Source organism: Humulus lupulus, chromosome 1 (genome assembly GCF_963169125.1).
Source record: "Humulus lupulus chromosome 1, drHumLupu1.1, whole genome shotgun sequence".
NCBI lineage: Eukaryota > Viridiplantae > Streptophyta > Magnoliopsida > Rosales > Cannabaceae > Humulus > Humulus lupulus.
In genome coordinates, this window is record NC_084793.1 from 21,792,070 (window position 1) to 21,817,310 (window position 25,241).

At 31.7% G+C, this 25,241-nt stretch overlaps 3 protein-coding genes across 3 annotated transcripts; all 3 read right to left on the reverse strand.

Moving 5' to 3' along the window:
• Positions 1-938: 938 nt before the first annotated feature.
• LOC133817147 (auxin-responsive protein SAUR15-like) lies at positions 939-1,354 on the reverse strand. Its single transcript, XM_062249597.1, has one exon. The coding sequence runs from the start codon at positions 1,352-1,354 to the stop codon at positions 950-952; it is 405 nt and encodes a 134-aa protein (XP_062105581.1). The 3' UTR covers positions 939-949.
• A 3,267-nt stretch (positions 1,355-4,621) lies between these two features.
• Positions 4,622-5,438, reverse strand: LOC133817218 (auxin-responsive protein SAUR21-like). Its single transcript, XM_062249709.1, has 2 exons — positions 5,214-5,438; positions 4,622-5,086 (listed from the first exon to the last, which is right to left on the reverse strand). Exon 2 carries the CDS (start codon positions 5,064-5,066, stop codon positions 4,764-4,766), a length of 303 nt encoding a protein of 100 aa, XP_062105693.1. The 5' UTR covers positions 5,067-5,086; positions 5,214-5,438; the 3' UTR covers positions 4,622-4,763.
• Positions 5,439-8,963: 3,525 nt separating this feature from the next.
• On the reverse strand, positions 8,964-11,304 carry LOC133788834 (L-galactose dehydrogenase). The gene is made up of 5 exons (XM_062226455.1): positions 11,018-11,304; positions 10,585-10,813; positions 10,104-10,403; positions 9,685-9,813; positions 8,964-9,502 (listed from the first exon to the last, which is right to left on the reverse strand). Exons 1-5 carry the CDS (start codon positions 11,197-11,199, stop codon positions 9,371-9,373), a joined length of 972 nt encoding a protein of 323 aa, XP_062082439.1. The 5' UTR covers positions 11,200-11,304; the 3' UTR covers positions 8,964-9,370.
• Between the last annotated feature and the right edge of the window lie 13,937 nt (positions 11,305-25,241).

A 25,241-nucleotide genomic window follows, 5' to 3' on the forward strand; every position in this document is an offset into this window, starting at 1 on the left:
TCTATGGAGCTCCAAGCGAGCTCTAGGTGACTTAATTAGCTTCTGTGAAGACTTAAGTACTCTTTAATGCCTGCCACGTGTCACTAACACGAACAACAAAATGGAAATCAATCTATTTTCATTTTTTCCCTATGATTAGATTTCAATCATTTTGGTCGAATATCTATTCCACCTAAAACCAAATGGAATAGTCATTCTCATGCACAATTAAAAAAATTATTAAATCTGTTGTTCATATTAAAATTTATTCCATTTATATTTCTCATTCTCATTCATATTTTTATGTTTTCATTACTCCCAACTAAACATATCCTATAGTGTTCTGCTCGTTGTTCTTGTGATCTGCTTGTGACTATTTGGTCGCTGATAGATTGTTGTGATCTCTACTTGTTGATTTTACATTTATTTTTTTCTAAAAAATGAGCGTTTCTTTGAAAATAATCGGAGTGTAATACATCGAATAAACTAGATGAAGAATTGATTTTACATTTGTTGATTTCTCTGTTCGCACATAGTTTTGTTTGTGCTTTTCTTTATTACTTTAAAGTTTTAATTCTAAATCACATTCAATTCCATTGCTAATGTATATTTGTGTGTTTGTATTGAGTCTTGATGTTAAGATAAGCATTATTAGTTTCCAATATTCATTCCCATATTTTTAGTTAATACAAATATTAATTGTGGCTACTATTATTGTGATATATGTTACCATTGAATTATGGCTTTATATATATATATATATATATATATATAAAAGTAATTATTTTAATTACCATTGAATGAACCCAAAACAATAAAAAAGTGGACTCAGAGATAATACAAAAATGGAGCAGTTAAATATATATAAAAATAATTATTCACAACTATATCATGAGAAAAACTAAAGGTAAAAGAGAGAAGAGGTAATAATAAGGTAAAAGACAAATTTAAGTACTTCTTGTAATATTATTTAGGCATATATATAGGTAGATGATGCTGGCCTAGCAGAGGTAGAGGAAAATAAAGAAGAAGTGAGATTGATAAAATCTTGCTCATCACAAGGAATGGTAATGGGACCCATTATTGGATAATGATGGTCAAAACCAAACTCTCGAGCAGCCCTATTCAACAAATCTTGAAACAATGGATGCTTCAAATATGAGATTGGAACCACAAACCGCTTATTCTTCATCACTTCACTTTCTTTACCAACATACACTGCAAAATGCCCTTTTGACACCCCATGACCATGATGATCATCATCATGATCAACGGTGGAGAATGACCGGTGTTTCGAAGAAACCGCCGACGACCGCCGTCGAATGATTTGCTTAGCATGATGAAGAACCATCTCCGGTAGACGATGAATTCCCATATTGTTGTTTTGTGTTTAGATATCTAGCTAGATTGGATATATATATGTTTTGGTGTAAGGCACTCATACTCTTTTTCTTATATATAGTGGCAAATATTGCTTTTACTTTATATAAAAATAAATAAACAAATAAAAAATTGTCTTGAAATTAATAGATTGATTTGTTTGTTTGTGGTATTGTTACTACTTGCCCAACTTGTAACTTTGTAAGAAAGATTATCTTAGAGAGTTGTTATATTGTCGAGAACCATTTGATATATATATATATATATACTAAATTCACATTTTTGGTGTACATGCAATATCTATATGATAACGACATGATGAGATGATCAACTGTTGCTCTACTCGATTGATGATTCAGTTACACATATTATATATATATATATATCTTTGATATAATTCATGATGATATGGTATAGAATAGATACAATTATATATCATTATTATTTTCCCTCTTATCTTACTATATATTTATATTATAATATATATATAGACGTAGAACATGGTCGAATTGGCTCTCCTTGCTCACTGTATTGCCCCCATACCTTTCCAAACCACCTGAATATTTTGTTGGCATATAGTGCACATGGAAGTATCGATGTATGCATGTGAATCTGACAATGATACAACATATATAATATATTTATAAATAATTAAATGTCATATATATATATATATAATTTTGCTACAATAACTTTGGTGATTGTGTGTGGCTCAAATTACGTACTTGACGAAGATGACGACTATATGAGCATCACTATAAAGTCAATACATGGGGCTCGATCCCTAATCATTGTACCATGCAGATTACATATTATTGGCTTAAATAGCGGCCAATATCGTTTCCCATGCACACATAGATCTATTTATATATTATATATTCTTTTATTTGTACATATATATATATATATATACCTCTAATAATATCAATTATAACATCTAAATAATTAATTTGAAGTTGATCTTATCATTTATCAATAATATCATGATCTGAGATGAGTTTTCTGTTATATATCTCTGTTTTCTGTTTTATTTTCCTTTAGATATATATTTAATCAGAGAATAATATTAGTCTATCTATATATATAGTGTCTACATTATTATCATGAAAATGACTAGACATATAATAGTGCCCAGAAAAAGGCAAACTAATTAATCTGATCTTCTTCTAACTGAGACTTTTATGTTTTTGTTTTTGAGTGTAGAATAAGAAATTGGCAAGGTACTTCTGAACATGTACTATACATACATAACACTTGCGGTCGTTTCAGGTTATGAACCACAACTTGCTCGTCACCAACTTTTACATAACCAAACTTCGCCCATGGTTTCTATATCTTCTCTCTTTAGAGATCTCAATCATAAATATACACGGGTTAGAAATTTATTAACTTATGATTATCATATAAATTTTAAATAAATAATCCAAAATATTACTTCTAATTTAAAAAAAATATACATGTGATAACTTTTTAAATCATAAACTATATTATTAAAGTACAAATATTCATGATATTATTCAAATGACTTCTCAATTAATGAAGAAAAAAAACGTGTTTATTCTTAATAGATGATAAATATTATTTTAATTTCTTATTTAGTTACATAATTATACTATTAGTACACACAACACTTATATATAATGTATTTATTATATATTAAATATTATTACATAATATTTTATAATAATTTAATTTATATTAATAAAATTATTAAATATCTAATTTTGTAATATATATTATTTTAATAATTATATTTTATAACATTTAAATTTATATCAATATAATTAATAAATATCTAATTTTATATTAAATATTATTATAATAATAATATTTTATAATACTTAAAATTTATATTAATATAATTCATAAATATTTATTTTTCATTAGTTTTAAAACTACATCCCGTTAAATATTTAATATATTCAGTTAAAATAAAAAAAATCCTTTTAACTACATATTTTACACACAAAAAAACTATATATATATTGATAAAGCCTCTGGCTCTGATGATGACATGTCTCACTTTTTTGATGTCATAACACATCCTATATATTTGGCTTAATATAGATGCATAGTTTTGTCGTAAAATAATATTCCCTTTGTTATATAAATATATTTCTTCACTGTCTCAACTCAACTGGGATTCTCATATCCTTTTCAGCATTGGGAAAACCAAAAAGCCTAGACTGGAATTCAAAAGTGGTAACCCTTTCATGTGAATATTTATTTTTCAAGCACCAGGCATGTGGACTATCATGAGTATATTCTCTCTCTATATATATATATATATAGTTATATACACACACAAACCGTAGAACCCGCAAACAGAGAGATTAAACTCACATGCCGAAAAGAAAGCTTATAATAATCGCATTTATATATATATATATTAGAATATTATAAAGACTTCAATTCAAAGTTTACTGGCTTGCCCATGTTTTATAATCCCATAAAGAAGTGATGCGCATATATAAATATATATACTAATACACAAGTACTCCAGAAGAAAAAGTGTAGTGCCACAAACTAGTAGAGATCACCAAAACTGACATAACATTATTAATAACGGCTTTCAATCACAACCATTGATGAGAGTCTTTTAAGGAGTGAGGATCGATAATGATATTATTGTATCATATGTTGTGGTTTTGATGAGCTGAGATTCAGTAGAGCTCAATAGTCAGTATAGTCAGTAGATATCAGTTACATTGGGAACCTGCTTCATTAACTCATCAACATTAATTAAAATTCTCCGAAACTTGAACTACAAACAACAGAGGCTGCTTCTGCTATTTCATATACAAGAGAATATATTATTTCTTATCTGCTTCTCCAAACTAGGCTTCCCACCTAATCTTATATTTCTCTACGAGAAAACTATAACAACTGTTATGTAACTACCACAACTAACTCTATATTTCTCGACCATAAAACTATTACACGGACTCTCATTGCTGAATCTTGAGAATTGCCTAATTAGCCTTTTCTATCCTGAATTTTACTGCTGATTAAAAGGTAATTGGCTGCAGTTAAAAAAAATGACAGCAAGACCAGTTTCTAGTATTCCCTTTGTAACTTTAGATGTTGTGTTTTTAATAAATTTTCTTTCTGTTTGGAGTAGTGAACAATGAATATTTACAGCTTGTTACCACTTTACTATAACAGATGTTTATTGAGTTGTTAATATTGTTCATTTGATGGAAACAGAGAAGGCTGTAAATCTAAAATTAATGATTGCAATATTAGAGAAAACACCATGGTATGATGTAATGATAAAAGAATTTTAATTCATTAAGATTACAAAAACATCACATATGGGATTAATAGAGATCAGTCTCGGTTTTTTTTAACCAAGCAAGAGGAAATACAAGTTAAAAAAGAGGCTTCATTAGGACAAACTATAGTTAACTTAGAGATGAAGTTAGACTGATGAAGTAGTCTTCACTGCAGGGGATTGTGAGGCCACCAGTTGGATGATCGAATCCGAATTCTTCCTCAGCTCGGTTTAACAAATTTTGGAACAAAGGATGGTTCAAGTAAGATATTGGAATGACAAACCTCTTCTTTTGTGATTCTCCTACATAAACAGCAAAATGGCCTTTGGGAACATCATTAGTACCATTGGCTGAAATTGTCCCATATCTTGCTGAAAGAGTTCTCTGAAGTTTATGCTTGGCTTGAGATATGCCCTTCAATCCAATGCCCATCTTGAGAAAATTGAGTACAACTTAAGGTTGGTATTTAGTGATGGAGAAGTTGTAGGTAGTGATTGAGTCAAGACTTTGAATTGAGTTGGCATTTATCAGTGGCTACATATGTATATATATATATGGAGTGTGAGAGAGACTTCTAACCTTAAAAATAAGTAGGACTGTGGTGAGTGAGAGAGCTCAATGAAAGAATGTTTAGAAACATTGTCAAGTGAAGGCCTAGCTGAAGATTCACATGCTCTTGTCCTAATGAGTTCCAAGACATCTTTCCCCACCACCAAACCTGTAACAAAAATAAAAATAAAAAGTGCAACTTGAAATATATATATACATTGTTTATGTGATGATATCTTTCAAATAATAAGGACTGCCCTTTTGGTGCTAGGAATGTCCTTGACATATAAAGGGCAGAATCAATAAAGAAGCCATTATGATTCACTTACTCTTTCATCAAAGCATTGAACTTGGTCTTGGACTATTTAGTGGCTTTTCTATTTTCTAAGTGAGGACCAATCAATAAGCCTTTTAGCTGATTGGTAGCCCCAGCAATTATCCAAAACCTGGTCTGTGTTCACTATAGCTTACTGCTCTAGCTAATATCATTTTATTGGGTCCCCTCTTGACTACCTCACATGGGCATATTTTAGTTGAACCAGTATCTTTCAAGAGCCATTTTATATGCACAACAGCACGAGAATTTTTCATTTTCCTATCATAGCACTTTCTCTTTTTTCTAGTCCAGGTACTGATAAAAAGGTTCTTTGACCAAATAATAGAAGTTTGGGTCTACTTCAAGACTAAAGCCAGCTGGAAAAATGTTTGATAGTTAGTTCAAATTTGCATATTTAATATTAGGGAAAAAAGTTGGATTATAAATAAATCTAAATCTGTTTATAGCATTGCTAAAAACCAAGTAATTATGTGTTGTGGGACATAGATTTACCCAATATGAATCCCCAAGACACTACTGATATAGTTTTTTCAGGCACATGTACCTTGAAGATCACTATCAAATCAGAAAAGGTTTTAGCTAAGGTTTCTGTCAAGTGTTTGGCAATATTGGATGAAAGGAAGAGGATATTAGTTAGAGGCTAAGCTGGTTAATCTACTAAACTAGCCCTTTGTTATGTGTGCTTTGATTTCAGGTACAAACTCATTATCACCAACATCTGACTTGCTTCTTGTCACAAAACATTGTAACACAATGGCTAATTACAAATTAATATGATAATAAAACATATATTCTGAATACCATTGTCTGCTGAACAAGCATCCAAAGGTCTAGTAGTCCCTTCAAATTAATGTTTTTAGCCCAAATGGTCTGTATAATGTTGATCAAAGCAGTGTAGTGCATTGGTTATAGCTAAACTTTTCAAAACCGTACACTGTTTTCATACATGGTAGGCCTGAAGGCCATGATAATTTTCTCACACAAAAAACAAGTTAGCAAACTAGTTTGATATATTAAATATCATCATCAAGTTGGGGTGACAATTGCATGTGATTAGTCTAGACATATTTTCTAAAGAAAACACCATTTGCTATTGTCTCTATACCAACCACTCCATTTAAGATTAATTCCCTAAACCTAAATGATTCTCTATTGATTCTATATCTGCCACAGATTTTGGATTGGGATAACACCTTTAGCTGAAATAATTTCTCAACCGTGCGCGCTAAGTATGCAGAAAGTCTATGTACTCATTCATTCATTTTTTATTTTATTTAGTCTTTATCTATAATCCAATTTTCTCTAACCCAAATCTCTTATCTAATGCAGAGTGGAGGTCTGTGTTGGCTCTATTTACCCCACAAAATAGTATGTTTTCGTCTAAGTTCTATCACTACAATGATGAATAAGAGGACAACTCCATGTGATTCCTCACCAGCTCATGTTTCAAAATAGGCCCACCTCACTTTACATGTTGATGAAAACTTTCTTCCTATCATGCCACATAGCCATATATATATACATATAAAAGCAAAATCAGCAACAGAGTCTTGATTACCCACTCAACTTTCTCTTGTTTTTTTAATCTTTTCTTTCTTTGTTCATTTTCTAACAGAGGTTCACAAGTGAAAACATTGGTATAGGTAACATTGTCAATTGTAGATGTCCTTAAGGGATGCTATGGTCTAGGTAACATTTAAGTGTACTTTAAAGACTTGTTAATTTTATGAGGGAAAATAATAGAGAAAAAATGGAGGAAAATATTTCCTAGAATTTTATAAGGATACTTTTTTTAATATTTTTCTTTTCGAATATATTTACAATTGCTCTAAATTATACTACATATAAGTTTAATTTTTTCTAGAAGAAGAATTTTCAATTTTTGTTTGAATCCAAATATGAGAAAATCCAAGATCCACACAAGGGTAAGTGTCTACAATAAGTAGTTTATCTCATAGAAAACTAAAAATAGAGGCTTTTGATACCAATATTAGCATTGCTTAAATCAGCCTGCTTTTCAAAATTGACTAAAGAAGAATTTGTACGCAACCATCGAATGTGTGGTCTCACCATTCCATGCAGAGATTAGAGAATCCATTCATCAATCTAATTTGCATGAACGAATGAAAAGAAAGCATTGAAAGCAGTATTCTTTCTTCTATTTGTTCCTCAGAATTGTTAAAAATGAGCCTTCTAATCTAGAAAAATCAAATTTCCAGCCACCAAAGGCTGGCATTGAATTGAAGCTTTCTTAGAACATAAGTTTAAAATGGTGAGGAAGAAAAAGATAAAGAAGTTGACAATAGGATATATAAATTTGTTGAACAGTTGTGTTATTTGTAGTAATGTATATGAATTTTTTCACTCCTGAGATAAAACTTTCTTTTTGTTTTTATATTTCAACCAAACTCCATTCTACAAAAATTTTACATCTTATGTTATCTTTCTTTCCACTCTAATACTTAGGTTGAGTTTATATCTTATAGGGTAAATGCTCATTTCGTATCTATATTTTATTGAAATATAAATTTGGTACCTTCTGTTTCTGATAATTATCAATCGATACCCTCATTTTAATTATTTATTTTATATCAATTGTTTTCTTATTTTTAAATGATTTAAATATATTTTCATAATTCATAAAATAAAATAAATGATTGATTAAAACTTTGAAATCATTTTAATAAAAAAATAATTTAAATTAAAAATGGAATTAAAAAATAAAAAACTAACTAAAATCTTATTAATTAACATTAAATAAACATAAATTTTAATTTAATTAACAAATCAATCCAACTTTGAAACAAAAATAAAACGTGGTTGAGAATAGGAAGGTAGAAACTGAGATGGTGAGGGTAAGACGTGGTGAAATATGAGTTTTTTTTTATTAATTAAATTAAAATTTAAGTTTATTTAAAGTTAATTAATTAGTTTTTTAATTTTTTTAATTCCAATTTTTTTAATTAATTAAATTTAATTTTTAATTATATTTTTATTTTATTTTATAAATTCTGAAAATACTTTTAAATCATTTAAAAATAATAAAATAAATCAATAAAATGAAGAATAATCTTAGAATATTAAAAAGTGTAAACACACTTGTAAACATAAAGTATCCATTAATGATTATAAAAAACAGAGAGTGTCAAATATGTATTTCAATAAACGGTACAAATGAGCCTTTATCCTTTCTTATATTTCTACTTTGAAATAGTAAACATTGAAGTTTGGGCACTGTTAGTACTAAGTGGGTCCCAAAAAACATTCGGCTCATTAATCAGTACGGACTTTGCCAAGTAAAGCTGTCCATCATTTTTCTCCTGCATGTACTTATGCATCTTGCACAAAGGTAGGAAGCACCCTTCACAGGAGATTGTCCAGATAAAGTGGAAATAGGTAAAAGTTATGTACAATGAACAAACAATAACTATGAATAGCCAGTATTACACAATTTCAACATAACAGCTTTATCATCAACATTGAAAAGATCGGTTTGCATAATGTACAATGGTTTAGAATAAATGCCACCCTGCCACAACAACATATACTTCTTAACTTAATGAAAAATGCTTGATAAAATTACAAAAGGGTGCTAGCATTATTTACTTGATCCAATGCATACATTCTTGAATCAGAAATGAGACTTATTATACCTGCTAGCATTCTTCCCAACAGCTGTAACATAAACATAATGATCACCAGCATTCAATTGCATATATTTTGTTCAATTTCTGTTTCAGTCTGACATAAGGATAGATCCATTAAAATAAATTTAAGCTTCTAGTTGAATGAAGTTGTTACCACAGGACCTGTGAATGAAGAAGCTTAAGTAAGAACATCACCAAAGATGTCAACTCTGCTGAATTCCACTAGGCCATGTCTGGTTCTTCACTGGTTTTAAAATAGCTTCAACCTCTGATAAAGTTTCCTCATCCTTCCCATTATTTGCAAGTTCTATTGCAGCAGCAACATTCTCCTCAACCTATCAAACAAATTTCCATTCGTGTTAACTAAAGTTGAATGAGAAAATACCCTGCCATCAAATAAATTTAAGGGCAGTTCAAAAACTAGAACAATTGCGCTAAAAGCCAGGATAAAGATCTAGCATGTGTTTTGAATGAGCAAACACGAAAACTTCAAAACAAAAGCTAATGAAGAACAGACCTGTTTGACAGAGTTCATCCCAACCAGCACCGATGAAATATCTTTGTTTGACAAGCTGTATTGCATGGCTAACTTTGAAATATTCTTCCCCTTCGTTTTGCAATAGGCAGCAGCAGCTTGGCACGCAGACTGTGGATATATATAGCATAAAAAGACTTAAACATTTAAGTTATATATTATCAAGAATTAAACAAAATCCCGTTTCTATAAAGATAAACCCATCTTTGAACCTGGTTATACATCACAAGAATAGCTGTTGAACAAATAAAAAAGACAAAAATGATTCTCTTCCTAGATAGCTGCTCAGGTCTAATAGTACAGATCGAGTAGGTATATATATTTTTCAACTTCTAAATTTGAAATTTGTGCAAATTGGTCACCAATGCACAAACTAAAGCAATGAAATATGAGAAATATACCTTGAGCTCAGGTGAAGCTGGGTGCCATTCTGGAGGACCAGCCTCAGTAAGAAGCCCCATCGCAAGTGGAGAAGCACTGATTACACCGACACCTTTGCTTTTCAAGTAAGGTATTAAATCATCCAAGGTTGAATCATTAACACTATAGTGACAGTATGAGAGAATCACATCAACTGATCCTGGTGGTACCCGATCAAGAACATAAGTAAAAACTTCTAAAGGAAGCCCAGTTATGCCAATGAAGCGGATTTTCCCAGCTTCCTTCAGCTTTTGAAGGGCAGGGATTGTCTCATTGACAATCTATCAACATAAGAAAACCAAAGATCCGAGCTTAATTATCACATCACATTACACAACATTATGAAAGATAGATACTGAATAACACTAAACAACCCAAGTTGATATAAAGTAGCATACTAAACAAAATTAAATCCACAGCCCACATGTACAAATCGAAATATTCATAGAAAATTATAAGCACCTGATCTAGATTGCCAAACTCAATATCATGACATTGAAGTATATCAACATAATCAAGCTGTAATCTTGCCAAGCTCTCATCAATGCTTTTAGTCACTCTTGCGGCACTAAAATCAAAACCCTCAGCATACCTTCCACACTTGGTGGAAACAATATACTCGTTTCTAGGAACACCAACTGATTTCAGCGTCTTCCCAAGTACCTTCTCTGACAAAGTCCCTCCATAGTATCTGCAAAGAAAGAAAGAAAAAAAGTCAGGGATCCCAAATCACGACATGGTTAAAAATGCACCCAAAAAAAAAATTAAGCAAAGAGAAAATCAGAGTCTATAAAGTATAAGTTTTTATCGATTCCTAATCCACAATTACGAAAGAACAAAGGCAATCAATACCTTCAGCTTTACATTTTTTAAACAAGTTTAGAGTAGTACATACGGAGAGGTATCGAAGAAGTTGATGCCGAGACTAAAAGCTAGGCGAACCGAGGCAATAGCGTCGTCTTCAGAGACGGGACCGAAGACATTGCCGAGAGGAGAAGCACCAAAGCCCACGCTGCTGAGCTTGAGGCCAGTGTTTCCGAGGGTTCTAAGCTCAACTTTCCCCATTGAAGAAGCCATTGTTTCAATTCAACGCAAAACTCAAAATATAAATCAAAGTCTAAGAATTTTCCGGGAAAGCCCGACTGATGAGACGAACTGAAAAGAACAAAGGAGTTTGGTACGGTAACGGGACAGCCTCACATTTATTATTATTATTGGGAAGGACCTTATTTTTATGAATATTATATTAACGACCAAAAACTATCTTCTTTTTAACAATTAAGTCTCTGTAATTATAAATTAGTAATTAATTCAACATAATTAAATAAATTAAATGTAAGAGTTTAATTGCTAGAAATAATAATTCAATAACTACTTTTTTAATTTGCAAAAAAAACTTCATAGAACAACAATGATTCCAATATTTAATTAAATAAAAAAAAGAATGATTCCAATAACTTTTTGTTAATAATTATTTTGTCTATATTCTATAAAATATTTCCAAGTAGCCGAATCCGAATCAAGTGATGCATAATGTCAGATCAACTATATATAAATAAATTAATCTGCAATTAAAAAAATATTATATATTAATTAATTTGATAATCAACCTTTGAAGTGAATTGGACCACTTGGTCTCTCTCTCATCCGTATAGACGATTCATGTGTACATTGCACAACTTCCAACGGTTTATAATATTGTCCTTGACATGTAAATGTAAATTTTGTCACAAATTTAGCATAAAAAAATTAGCTAATGTTATATTTGTTCAAATATTTTTAAGTGTACTCTAATATATAAGATGCAAATTAACACAAAATGCAATAATTTTTTTAATATTTATTGAGAATATACAAAAATTAATTTCTTTTATTGTTTTTTAAATCAAAATTATGTACTCCAATAAATTTATTATTAAAAAATATAAATAAAAAATAATATATGGTTAGTTATTAATTATCGACTACTATATTATAAAAGCATTTATTGATGTGCCAAATTTGGTATATGTTATATTTTGTGCCAAATTTAGCAACTTTTAGCATGTGCCAAATTTAGCACACTTTTTACATCATTGGAGTCATACTTTAGGTCCTCAAATTTATTAAATATGTATCACATAGATTCTCTCAATTAAAAAATAATTTACAGACTATGCAGCAAAAAATGATCTATGGTCCAGCGGAAAGCAATTTATAAACTATTTTTCAATAGAAATGATCTATGTGGTATACATTTAATAAGTTTGAGGACCTAAGAGCAATCACAATGGATGCTCTACTCCATCTTTTAAAATACCTCTCCAAAACACATATTTTTCTATTTTAGATCTAAGTTTTACATTATATCATACATCAACTTCTCTATATATTTCTCTACATCATTTAAATATGATATCTTTAAACATATTTTATTAATTAAAGTAAAATAAAATAATTGAAAAGGAAAAAAGAAATAATAAATATATATTAAATGGGAGAGAAAGTTTATAAAGAAAAATAATAATATTATATAAATGATATGTAAATATAGATATGGATTAATTGGAGTTTGTGCATAGCTATTATAAATATATGTATAAAAGAGTTGATGGAAGATGTTCTTGTGAGTTTTAGCTAAATATTATAGAGAAAGTGTATTATAAAATACATCACCAAAACATATATTTTTATAATTTACCTCAAACTTTTACATTATACCATACACCAACTTCTCTATTTTTCTCTACATCATTTAAATATTATATTTTTTAAACAATATTTTATTCATTCTAAGAAATAAAATAATTAAATATAATTGTATCACACTCATATATATACAAAAGTTTATAAAAAAATAATAAAATATTTATATCTTGATGAATAGTGTTTCACTACATATAGAGAAATACTATTCATTTAGGTAAAAAAAAATATAACTTTACACCACTCATTGGAAGACTATTTAACAATTTTTTCTCTATATTATAAAGAATTAGACATTTTAGATCCTCCATTGGGAGTGCTCTTGTGACACAAAATAAAGTTTGAAGACTTAAGTGATGTTTTTTTGAAAACACTGGGGACCTCTACTAATATAAACTCAAATAATATATATTTATACTAGTGGTGAGAGGCAAATACAAGACATTTGTATTGTAATTTTTGTTTTTTAATACTAATCAAATTTTATTTAAATCATTTCAAATGTTGTTCTTGAAACTTACTCAAAAGCTATTATCTTTTTTATAATTTGGATCATAAAATTAGCAATATAATATATAAATTATTATCATGTATAACATAATAAAATTATGATTAACAGTAATGTTTATTATAAAAAATTACTAAACTTTAAGTAAGAACAACTTCTCAATTATAAATATAAATATTTACATATGAAAACATATAATAATAAGATTTGGAAATTACAAATATAGTATTTTTTTCTATAAGTTTGATAAATATGGGGTTTTCAATTTTGTGCATTTTTTATAACTTTTTATATTTTTATTGGTTTTTTGATAATCGGTTACTACCATATTAGTTTTTAAAATGACTAATTCGACACAGGTAATCGGTTGCCACTATAAAACTAGTTTTAAGGAAACTATTTTGATAATGGTAATCGATTACCTCCATATCACTAATAAACTAAAAAATTGATAGTGGTAACTGTTGGGAATATATGACTTTGCTTTTTGCAAATCAACAATGAATTATGATAATAATGCAATATTTCAAACTCTAGATGTTGATCAAGATTCAAATTCAAAGTATGAAAGCAATTATTAATAATAATAAAAAACATGTTCATGATATTAATGTTAATATTGAATATAAGAAACTAAATAATTAAAAAATAATAAGACAAACTTAGATACATTTAATCATCTATACCAACAATAAAAAACATAATAGAATGACAAAATACAAGATTAGGGTTAGAGAGATACAACCTTTGTATTGAGCAACTTTAATCTTCAACTTGGGAAACTTCTAAGACCTATACACAATATGAATATTGTTGTCCAAAATCTCTATTCCAAATCTTCCCAATTGCTTGAAGCTTCAACTAAGTAGAATGAGATTTGAGATTTAACAAGTCTTGAAACTCATGCAAGTCAAGCAAGCTTGATGAGTTTCTTGGAGAAAACTTTGGTCTTGAGAGCTAGAGAGAGAATGAATTTTAGAGAGAGAGTTGGAAAGTGTGATCAAGACTTTTCAACTCTAATAACTCATATATATAGTGTATGCATCATCTTTAGTCTAACTGGTAGGATTAGAGCATTTAAAACACATCATTTGGAGCATTTTACGTAAACTGTACAGCCCTAAAAGACCGCTTAGGCGATGCATCGCCTGCTAGGGCTTTTGAAACCCTTCGCATTTAGGCGATGCTACGCCACTTAAGGGGCGACGTATCACCACCCTCTCTGACTTTGGACCACTTCAATGGTCCTAAAAGTGCTCCAAATGTTACCAAACTTTTTGGGAATGTTTGGATATTTCATTGTATCATTTAGACCCATAAAAGTTACTTTTAGATGAATTTTACACAATCTCATATTTTCACTTCTCTTTAAGTGAAAATCGTTAAGTGTTTTACACCTCAACGTGTAAACAACTTAACCATTACATTTAACCAATCTCAACAGTAACCAGTTACTACCACTACCAAAAAAAAACTAATTTGATAATAGTAATCAGTTACTACCACATCAATTTTTAACATAACTAATTTGACAATGATAACCGGTTACTATAAAAAAAATGAAAAAAATAAAAATTATTTTACCAAAATATGAGGAAAAAAAACCATAAAAATGTTTTTTTAAAAAAAAAAAAAGTAATTAGCGGCTAAAGTCCTTATTGTTTTACAAGTGTAGCATTTAAATCACTTATCTTTTTTTTGCTGACAAAGGTTCCTAACATTACACAACATTTTCCCAAAACCGTTATACATCTGTTAAAATGGGGATTAAACATGAGTGTTAGAGACTATTGCAGCCAAAAAAGAAAAGATCGGAGACTTAATGCTTCAATTTTGAAAGAACGGGAACTTTAGCTGCCAATTTTCCTATATTTTTTTTTCTTCAAGAAGATCAAATACTCTATAATTAACATATAAAAAAATGATTTCTTATAATTTTAAGAAGCTACTGACTACCCTAGATAACTTGCTCTATAAATCTTCAAATGTAGAGAAGGAAATTATTAATATAAAGGAATTAATAATTTTCTTATCTACACTCATAGATTTTTTAGAGCTCCTTCAAAAATTTATTAAAAAAATATTTTGTCTTAGTTTTATTACAAAAATTAATATGAAATTATACAGTGGTATAACTACAACTTGTCTATGGTAATCAATAACCCCTTAAAAAATCTAATATTTTTTTTTATATATATATGTTAATTGTTGGCTAGATTTTTTGCCAACAACTAAAATAATAGAACATCTTAAAGAAAATGAAAATGGAACACATATTTTACGTGGTTCAGATTATTAAAAAACCATAGTCCACGATTCACTTGTATTAGGATGATGAAGAACTTGCACAACTCAAGTTCTCTTGGGGTTTTCAAACATCGTTTGTGCTCACTCTGAAAACTAGGAATTAGATTTCTTTACAATGTGTGTTGTAGCCCTATTTATAGGAAGCTGGGGCAACTAAATTCATTAATTGGAGCTAATTACAATTATTCTCCCTTAATGGATGTTGGTTACAACATAAATGAATATTTTGTATTAAATAATTTGGTAGACTTCACCGTATCTTGGTGGGCCCAACATGAGAAAGTTCAGTCCACTACTATATTCAGGAAAACACCACGAATACTGTCATGGAGGTAGCTGCATATTTTCCCATGTCAGACGGCGTCGCGCGACATCCTTTTTGCCGCTTGTACAGAATCGACACTACGACCAATGTGCCAGTAGGTGTCAGAAGTTTGTCTATGGTCCAGGGTCTCTTTGCTTGACACTTGGCGACTGTCCTTCTGGTCCGAAGAAGGGTTCTCGCACGCTTAGAAGATGTGATTATGGAGGAAGTGATCTCGTTGTGATACTTAGAGCATTATCCTTTGATATAAAAAAATTATATTTATATTTATGAAAACATGTAATAATAAGATTTGGAAATTACATGAAATATGGTATTTTTTTTATAAGTTTGATAAATATGGGGTTTCCAATTTTGTGCATTTTTTATGACTTTTTACATTTTTATGGGTTTTTCGATAATCTGTTACTACCATATTGATTTTTAAAATGACTAATTTAGACACAGGTAATCGGTTACCACTATAAAATTAGTTTTAAAGAAACTATTTTGGTAATGGTAACCGGTTACCTCCATATCACTAATAAACTAAAAAATTGATAGTGGTAACTAGTTACTGCCACTACAAAAAAAAAACTATTTTGATAATGGTAACCGGTTACTACCACATCAATTTTTAAAATAGTTAATTTGACAATGATAACCGGTTACTATAAAAAACTGAGAAAATAAAAATTATTTTACCAAAATATGAGGAACAAAAAACCATAAAAATGTTTAAAAAAAAATTAGTTGCTAAAGTCCCTATTGTTTTACAAGTGTAGCATTTAAGTCACTTGTCTTTTTTTTTTGCTAGCAAAAGTCCCTAACGTTACACAACATTTTCCTCAAACTGTTATTCATTCGTTAAAATGTTGAATAAACATGAATGTTAGGGACTATTGCTGCAAAAAAATAAAAGACGAGGAACTTAATGCTTCAATTTTGAAAGAAATTGAACTTTAGCTGTCAATTTTTTTATATTTTTTTTCTTCAAGAATATCAAATACTCAATAATTAACATATAAAAAAATGATTTCTTATATTTTTTAAGAGGCTACTGACTACCCTAGATAACTTGCTCTATAAATCTTGGGATTAGTTGAAAATACCTTATTTATTGGTAGTGTAACAAATATTTCATGTGCTTTAATATTTTTTTACAGAAGTACCTATTTTTATAAATGAAGTACAAAAAATGGCCTCATAAATAAAACAAAAGTAGGAAAACAAATAAAGCAACGGGGATACGAAAGGCATTTCACATTTAAAAGTTGCTATCGATCATTTAAAACATAATATGCATGTGTAATTAAAACTTAACTCCTAAAACTGGGTATACTGTCTAATTTCTACATAAATCTTTAAATGTAGAAAAGGAAATTATTAAATCCTTTATAGATTTGTTAGAGCCCCATCAAACATTTTTAAAAATTATATATTAATTCAATTTTTTTTCTTTATCTCTCCAAATTTATTCTTTTCCATTATTTTAATTAATAAAAATATTTAAAGATATAATATTTAAATAATGTAAAGAAAAAAAATAAAGAAACAGATAAATAAATGACGTAATGTGAAAAAAATATAGTTTGTCTTAGTTTTGTAATTAAAAATATTAATATGAGATTATATAGTGGTAGAACTACAACTTGTCTATGGTAGTCAATAGCCCCTTAAAAAATCTAAGAATTTTTTTTATATGTTAATTGTTGGCTAGATTTTTCGCCAACAACTAAAATAATAGAACATCTTAACGAAAGTGAAAATGGAACATCGATTTTACGTGGTTCAAGTTATTAAAAAAACCTAGTCCACTTGTCTTTTGTATTAGGATATGAAGAACTTGCACAACTCAAGTTCTCTTAGGGTTTTCAGACAGCGTTTTTGCTCATTCTGAAAACTATGAATCAAATCCCTTTTACAATGTGTGCCCTAGCCCTATTTATAGGAAGTTGTGACGACTAAGTTCATTAATTTGAGCTGATTAAAATTGTCCTCCCGTAATGGAGGTTTGTTACAACATAAATGAACATTTTGTATTAAATAATTTGGTGGACTTCATCGTACCTTGGTAGGCCCAATGCGAGAAAGTTTAGCCCACTACTTTATTCGGGAAAACGCCACTTACACTTTCACAATGGTAGCTGCATGTTTTCCCATGTCTAGCAGCGTCGCAGGACATCCTTTTTGTCGCTTGTACAGAATCGACACCACGATCCATGTGATAGTAGGTGTTAGAAGGTTGCCTATGGTCCAGAGTCTCTTTGCTTGACACCTGACGACTGTCCTTCTGGTCAAGAGAAGGGTTCTCGCGCTCCTGGAGGATGTGATTATGGAGGAAGTGGTCTCTTTGTGAGACTTCGAGCATTATCCTTTGACAAGGTCCTCGTGAGGTAATGCTTTTCAGAGGGTGTGCTCCCCCGGTGGTGTTGAACTGTGATGAGAATGGACTCAACTCCCTTGGAGACTTAAACAGACTCTGAGGGAACCTTAAACAACTTCCATGGAGCCCTAATCACTTAATGTGTGCCGCATGTCACTTAGTGAAAACAAAGACAACATTAATTATAGAGCATTTGATCTTCTTGAAAGAAAAAAAATATGGAAATTGGCAGGTAAAGTCCCCATTCTTTGAAAATTGAAGCATTTAAGTCATTGATCTTTTCTTTTTTTAACGACGATAGTCCCTAATATTCATGTTTACTCCCCATTTTAATAGATGGATAATGGTTTGGGGAAAATGTGCACCAATTATGTAACATTAAAGATTTTTTCCAACAAAAAAAAATATATAAAAAGGACTTAAATGTTACACTTGTAAAAGAACAAAAACTTTAGCCGCTAATTACCCAAAAAAAAAAAAACAGAAAAAGCCATATTTTGGTAGTAGTTTTTTTTTGTCCATTTTATAGAAACTAAGTTTAAATCGGCCATATTTTTGTAAATTTGATGTAGTATCACTAGGATATACCTATGAGCACATCTTAACTCACTCGACTCCATTCAAGTTTTAATTTTATAAATTTATATTAAGTTTCAACTTAAAGTTATCTCCTTAATAGATATATAAAAGATTTCAACCACATTTCTATTAATTTTATTTAATTTTTATAATTTTCTAGTGAGTTTTTCTTTCTTTCTAAAAGATAACTTACATATAATAATAATAATAATAATAATAATAATAATAATAATAATAATAACCATGCCATGGTGGTCACGGATCACAACGCTGAAACCGTATCACCCCTTCCTCTCATCAACAGCTGCATCAACATTGATTTTATAGCAGCCTTGCCTTAGGGGAGTCCATATATCTTTCTCCTTACTGGTTTGAGAGATCTTCTTATCCCGTGCTTGATTGAACTCACGAAGATACTCAGCTGCTCATTGAAGAATTGCCTTAAGATTGAGACTAACAACTCAATCTACAATACCACGCTTGCCACGCCACTGTGACGAACAACTCAAATTTCTCCTACTCTATACTAGGCGCAACTTCACTAAGAAAAGATATGTTGTGTTTGGCTTCACATTTTGTATAATCCTATTATGAGCTCACCTTATTCCTAGCTCAGTCAAGTCTTTGTGGATAGTGTCATAACAGAATGTTAGTTAATTCTGTTATGACAGTCTTGGTCATCAATCTTAGGCTATGTCTATAAATATCTTCCTATCCTATCGAGCAATGATAACAACAACCAAGTTTAGAGAGAGTTGAAAACATCACTGTTTAGAGAGAAGAAAAGTTTGAGAGAGAAACTTTGAGGGTTGTAAGGAGAGATTAGTGTGTCTGATCTAATCCTCCCATGTGAGTTTTTCTGTAATAGAAGCACAGCTTCTTTTGAGTGTTCAAATCTGTCAAAGACAGATTTAGATTGGTGTAACATCTTGGTTGAATTTGCAATAAAGATCTCAAGGCCCTAAGGGCTGTTTCTGGTCGTGAAGTAGACAAGATAACACTTTGTTATCCTTGTTCGAACCACGTAATCTCTACTCTCCTTTATTGTTTTATGTTTGTTTTAATTTGTCCATGTTTTTGTCTTGATTTGCATATTTTGAGATCAAGTTTTAATGCTGTGATCTCTCTCTGTTTTTGTTTCTGTTGTTCTTGGCACTGAGCATTTCACAACAAGTGGTACCAGAGACAGGTTCGCAATCTGCCAAGAATCAGTCAAGAACTTCAAGCAAGATCAAGATTCTTGTTCAACAATGGCTTCCGCACGATATGAGGTTGACAAGTTCACAGGGACTAATGATTTTGGATTATGGAGAATCAAAATGAAGGCTTTGTTGGTCCAGCAAGGGATATATCAAGCCATAGACAAAGAGGAGTTGAAGGAACTTGGAGATGACAAAAAGAAGATCAAAGAAATTGAAAGCAAGGCACATAGTGCCATACTTCTGAGTTTGGGAGATGAGGTACTCAGAGAAGTCTCTGATGAAGTTACAACAATAAGTTTGTGGGAAAAACTTGCATCAATTTACTTGAAAAAGTCTTTAGCCAACAAACTTTATCTAAAGAAAAAGCCGTACACCTTGAAGATGGAGGATTCAAAGGATCTTCGAAAGCATCTTGATGAATTCAACAGAATCATCTTGGATCTCAGCAACATTGGTGTAAAAATTGAAGATGAAGATCAAGGGATTCTGTTGTTGAGTTCCTTACCAAAATGTTATGAACATTTTGTGGATACCATTCTTTATGGGAAGGATACCTTGACAATGTCAGAGGTCAAGGCTGCTCTGAATTCAAAAGAGATTCAAAAGAAATCAGATGAAAGAATGGACAGCAATGGTGAGGGAATGATTGTGAAAGGCAAACCTGGTTCAAGGGAAAACAAAGGTGGAAATCACAAGACAAACAGTAAGGGTAATCACTCTAAGGGAAATAGCAGTGGTCAAAGACCTAAACCGAGTTCCAGCACAAATTCAAAGGCAGTAAAACAATGCTATTATTGCAAGAAGGAAGGTCATTTTAGAGATGAGTGTAGGGCCCTCAAAGCAAAGCTTGACAGGGAAAAGAAAAAGGATTCTGGTGATGCTGGTTGTGTTCTTGATGGTTATGAATCTGTAGATGCTTTAGTTGCATCATGTCAAGCCACTAGTGATGAGTGGATCTTAGATTCAGGTTGTTCTTTTCATATGACACCTAACAAACATTTCTTTTGTAGCTTTAAGGATCAAGACAATGGCTCAGTCTTGTTGGGAGATAACAAGGCCTGCAAGATTGCAGGAATTGGCTCGGTGCTGATTAAAATGCATGATGGATCAGAAAGATTCATTAGAGATGTGAGGTATGTTCCTGACCTCAAAAGAAATTTGTTATCTATTGGTGCACTAACTCTTAAAGGCTGCAGCATCAAGATTGATAGCTCTCTTAGAGTACTAAAGGATTCCACAGTTGTGATGAAAGGCAATCTCAAAAATGGGATTTATTATCTAGATGGTAAAACTGTTACTGGAAAGGCCACAACGGTTGTCAAGAATGATAGCATGGATCAAACCAAGCTATGGCACATGAGATTTGGGCATGTCAGTGAGAGAGGACTATATGAGCTTGAGAAACAAGGCATACTTAAAGGTAAACTTGGTAAGAAATTAGATTTCTGTGAAAACTGTGTTTATGGCAAGAGTTGCAGGTTGAAATTCCCAAAGGCTAGGCACACGACAACAGAGAAATTGGACTACCTCCATTCAGATCTCTGGGGTGCTTCCAGAACAAAAACCATAGGTGGGGCAAGCTATTTTCTAAGTATAGTTGATGACTATACCAGAAAGGTTTGGGTTTTCTTACTCAAAAACAAAAATGATTCTTTTGATACCTTTGTTAATTGGAAAACTTTGATAGAGAATCAAACCAGTAAGAAAATCAAGATGTTAAGAACTGACAATGGTCTTGAGTTTTGTTCTGATGAGTTTAACAGGTATTGCCGAGAAGTGGGAATAAAAAGGCACAATACTGTAATCAAAACCCCTCAACAAAACGACATAGTTGAGAGGATGAACAGGACTCTTATTGAAAGAGTGAGGTGTATGCTCAATGCTGCAGGGTTAGGAAAACAATTCTGGGGTGAAGCTTTAAAAACAGCGTGTTATCTCATCAACAGGTGCCCTTCAACAGCTCTAAATTTCAAGATACCATAGGAGTTTTGGACAGGCCATGCACCAGGAATTGACCATCTGAGAGTCTTTGGATGCACAACATATGCACACATAAGACAAGACAAGCTAGAGCCGAGAGCATTGAAATGCTGTTTCATTGGATACCCTGATGAGGTGAAAAAAATACAAGCTATGGTGCTTAGAAGAATGTATCAAAAAATGCATCATCAGCAGGGATGTGGTCTTCAATGAAAATGAAATGCCCATGAAAAGAAGCAATACTGAGAATGGTGTTCAGACAGAAAACACTGGGAATGTCCAAGTTCAACTTGAAGAATCACCTGAAAAGGATCAAGTTGAGAACTTAGAACCTGAACAAGTAGATGAAGAGGAGACAGATCAAGGTGGATCACAGGGATATCAGCTTGTTAGAGACAGAGAAAGAAGAGCTATAAAACAACCAGATAGGTTCGGTTTTGCTGACTGCACCGCTTTTGCATTAGCTTCAGCAGAAGAAGTGGTGAGTTCAGTTCCCAGAACCTACCAAGAAGCTGTTAACTGTAAGGACAGAAAGAAATGGCTTGCAGCTATTGATGAGGAGATGACATCGCTCAAGAAGAACAAGACATGGGTTACTGTACCTAAACCACCTGGACAGAAACTAATTGGATGCAAATGGATCTTTAAGGAAAATGAGGGTCTACCAGGTGAAGAGATTAGGTACAAGGCAAGGCTTGTAGCTAAGGGTTTCAGTCAAAGAGAGGGAATTGACTTCAATGACATATTCTCTCCAGTGGTAAAGCAGTCCTCAATCAGAATCATGATGGCAAAGGTAGCAAAATTTGATTTGGAAATGGACCAAATGGATGTTAAGACAGCTTTCTTACATGGAAAACTTGAAGAAGAGATCTATATGGCTGAACCAGATGGATTCGAAAGTAACAAGCCAAATCAAGCATGCCTACTACTGAAATCCTTGTATGGACTCAAACAAGCTCCTAGGCAATGGAATCTAAGATTTCATGAGTTCATGACAGAAACTGGTTTTACAAGGAGCAGCTATGATCCTTGTGTTTACTGTAATAGTGTACCAATCTGGTTACTATTATATGTTGATGATATTCTCATCATTGGAAAGGAAAGACAAAAGATTGATAAGCTCAAACAACAACTCAGTACAGAATTTGAAATGAAAGATATGGGGGAGGCAAAGAGAATCCTTGGGATAGATATCAGAAGAAAAAGACCTACCAGAATCACCTTGTCTCAAAGAGACTACATACAGAAAGTGTTAGATAAATTCTGCATGAGTGAATCAAAACCAGTTACCACGCCCCTAGCTCCTCATTTCAAACTTTCACAATCTCAGGCCCCAAAGACAGAAGAGGACAAAGCTCAAATGGACACAGTTCCATATGCCTCATGTGTGGGAAGTTTGATGTATTGTATGGTATGTACAAGGCCTGACCTTGCATATGGATTGAGCATGGTCAGTAGGTTCATTTCAGATCCAGGAAATGAACACTGGTCTGCTGTAAAGTGGATACTAAGGTACCTTAAAGGTACAATGGATCTTGGATTAGAATACAACAATGACAGTAGCATTCAAGGCACTGAAGTCTCAGGATTTGTAGACTCTGATTATGCAGGAAGTATTGACACTAGAAGGTCAATAACAGGGTATGCATTCACAGTCTTAGGTGGATGTGTTAGTTGGAAATCCAACCTTCAAAAGGTAGTTGCCCTGTCCTCAACAGAAGCTGAGTACATGGCTGCAACAGAGGCAATCAAAGAAGCAATCTGTCTAAAAGGTTTCACAACAGAATTGGGTTTCAACTCAAAAGACATAGTAGTGCATTGTGACAACCAAAGTGCACTACATTTGATGAATAATCCTATGTTCCATGAAAGGTCAAAGCACATAGATATTAAGCTACATTTTCATTCGAGATGTGATTGCAAAGGGAGAGGTACAAGTCAGAAAGATTGGAACCAAGGAGAATCCTGCAGACATGTTAACCAAGTATGTTCCTCTAGCAAAGTTCAGGCTTTGTCTGAACTTGCTGAACATACTCAGCTGCTAAGCAATACAAGACCAGAATAGTCCCTTTCTCAACATGGTCTCATCACTCAAATGTAAAGCCAAGGTGGATGATTGTTGTGTTTGGCTTCACATTTTTTCTAATCCTATTATGAGCTCACCTTATTCCTAGCTCAGTCAAGTCTTTGTGGATAGTGTCATAACAGAATGTTAGTTAATTCTGTTATGACAGTCTTGGTCATCAATCTTAGGCTATGTCTATAAATAGCTTCCTATCCTATCGAGCAATGATAACAACAACCAAGTTTAGAGAGAGTTGAAAACATCACTGTTTAGAGAGAAGAAAAGTTTGAGAGAGAAACTTTGAGGGTTGTAAGGAGAGATTAGTGTGTCTGATCTAATCCTCCCATTTGAGTTTTTCTGTAATAGAAGCACAGCTTCTTTTGAGTGTTCAAATCTGTCAAAGACAGATTTAGATTGGTGTAACATCTTGGTTGAATTTTCAATAAAGATCTCAAGGCCCTAAGGGCTATTTCTGGCCGTGGAGTAGACAAGATAACACTTTGTTATCCTTGTTCGAACCACGTAATCTCTACTCTCCTTTACTGTTTTATGTTTGTTTTAATTTGTCCATGTTTTTGTCTTGATTTGCATATTTTGAGATCAAGTTTTAATGCTGTGATCTCTCTCTGTTTTTGTTTCTGTTGTTCTTGGCACTGAGCATTTCACAACAAGATATATGATCCTTATTGCATTATTTCTTGATACAATTCTTGAATCCACTATTTTTCCAAATTCTTTTAGCTCTTAGATAACTCCATATAGCATGGATCCAGTCTTCTTTTTTGCTGCAATGATACCTAGTACAAATATCAATGTTAGAAAATTTCCAGCAAAAGATAACACTATTAGTAGACAACCAAAGATGGCACAGTTTCCAGACAAAGTGTTTGATTTTATTTGGTACACTCAAACTCCACATGACTTTAATTCCACCCACTTTTCTGTCTGTCTCATATCTGAACCTTCAATATACTCTATTTCATTCAAAGCTAATTTGTAACCACTACTAATAGAGTACTCTTCATTCTTACTAAAGTGCCATATAATATTATCTTTGTGATCAAAGGACCCCACATGAATGCTTTTAATAAGACTAGCATTAT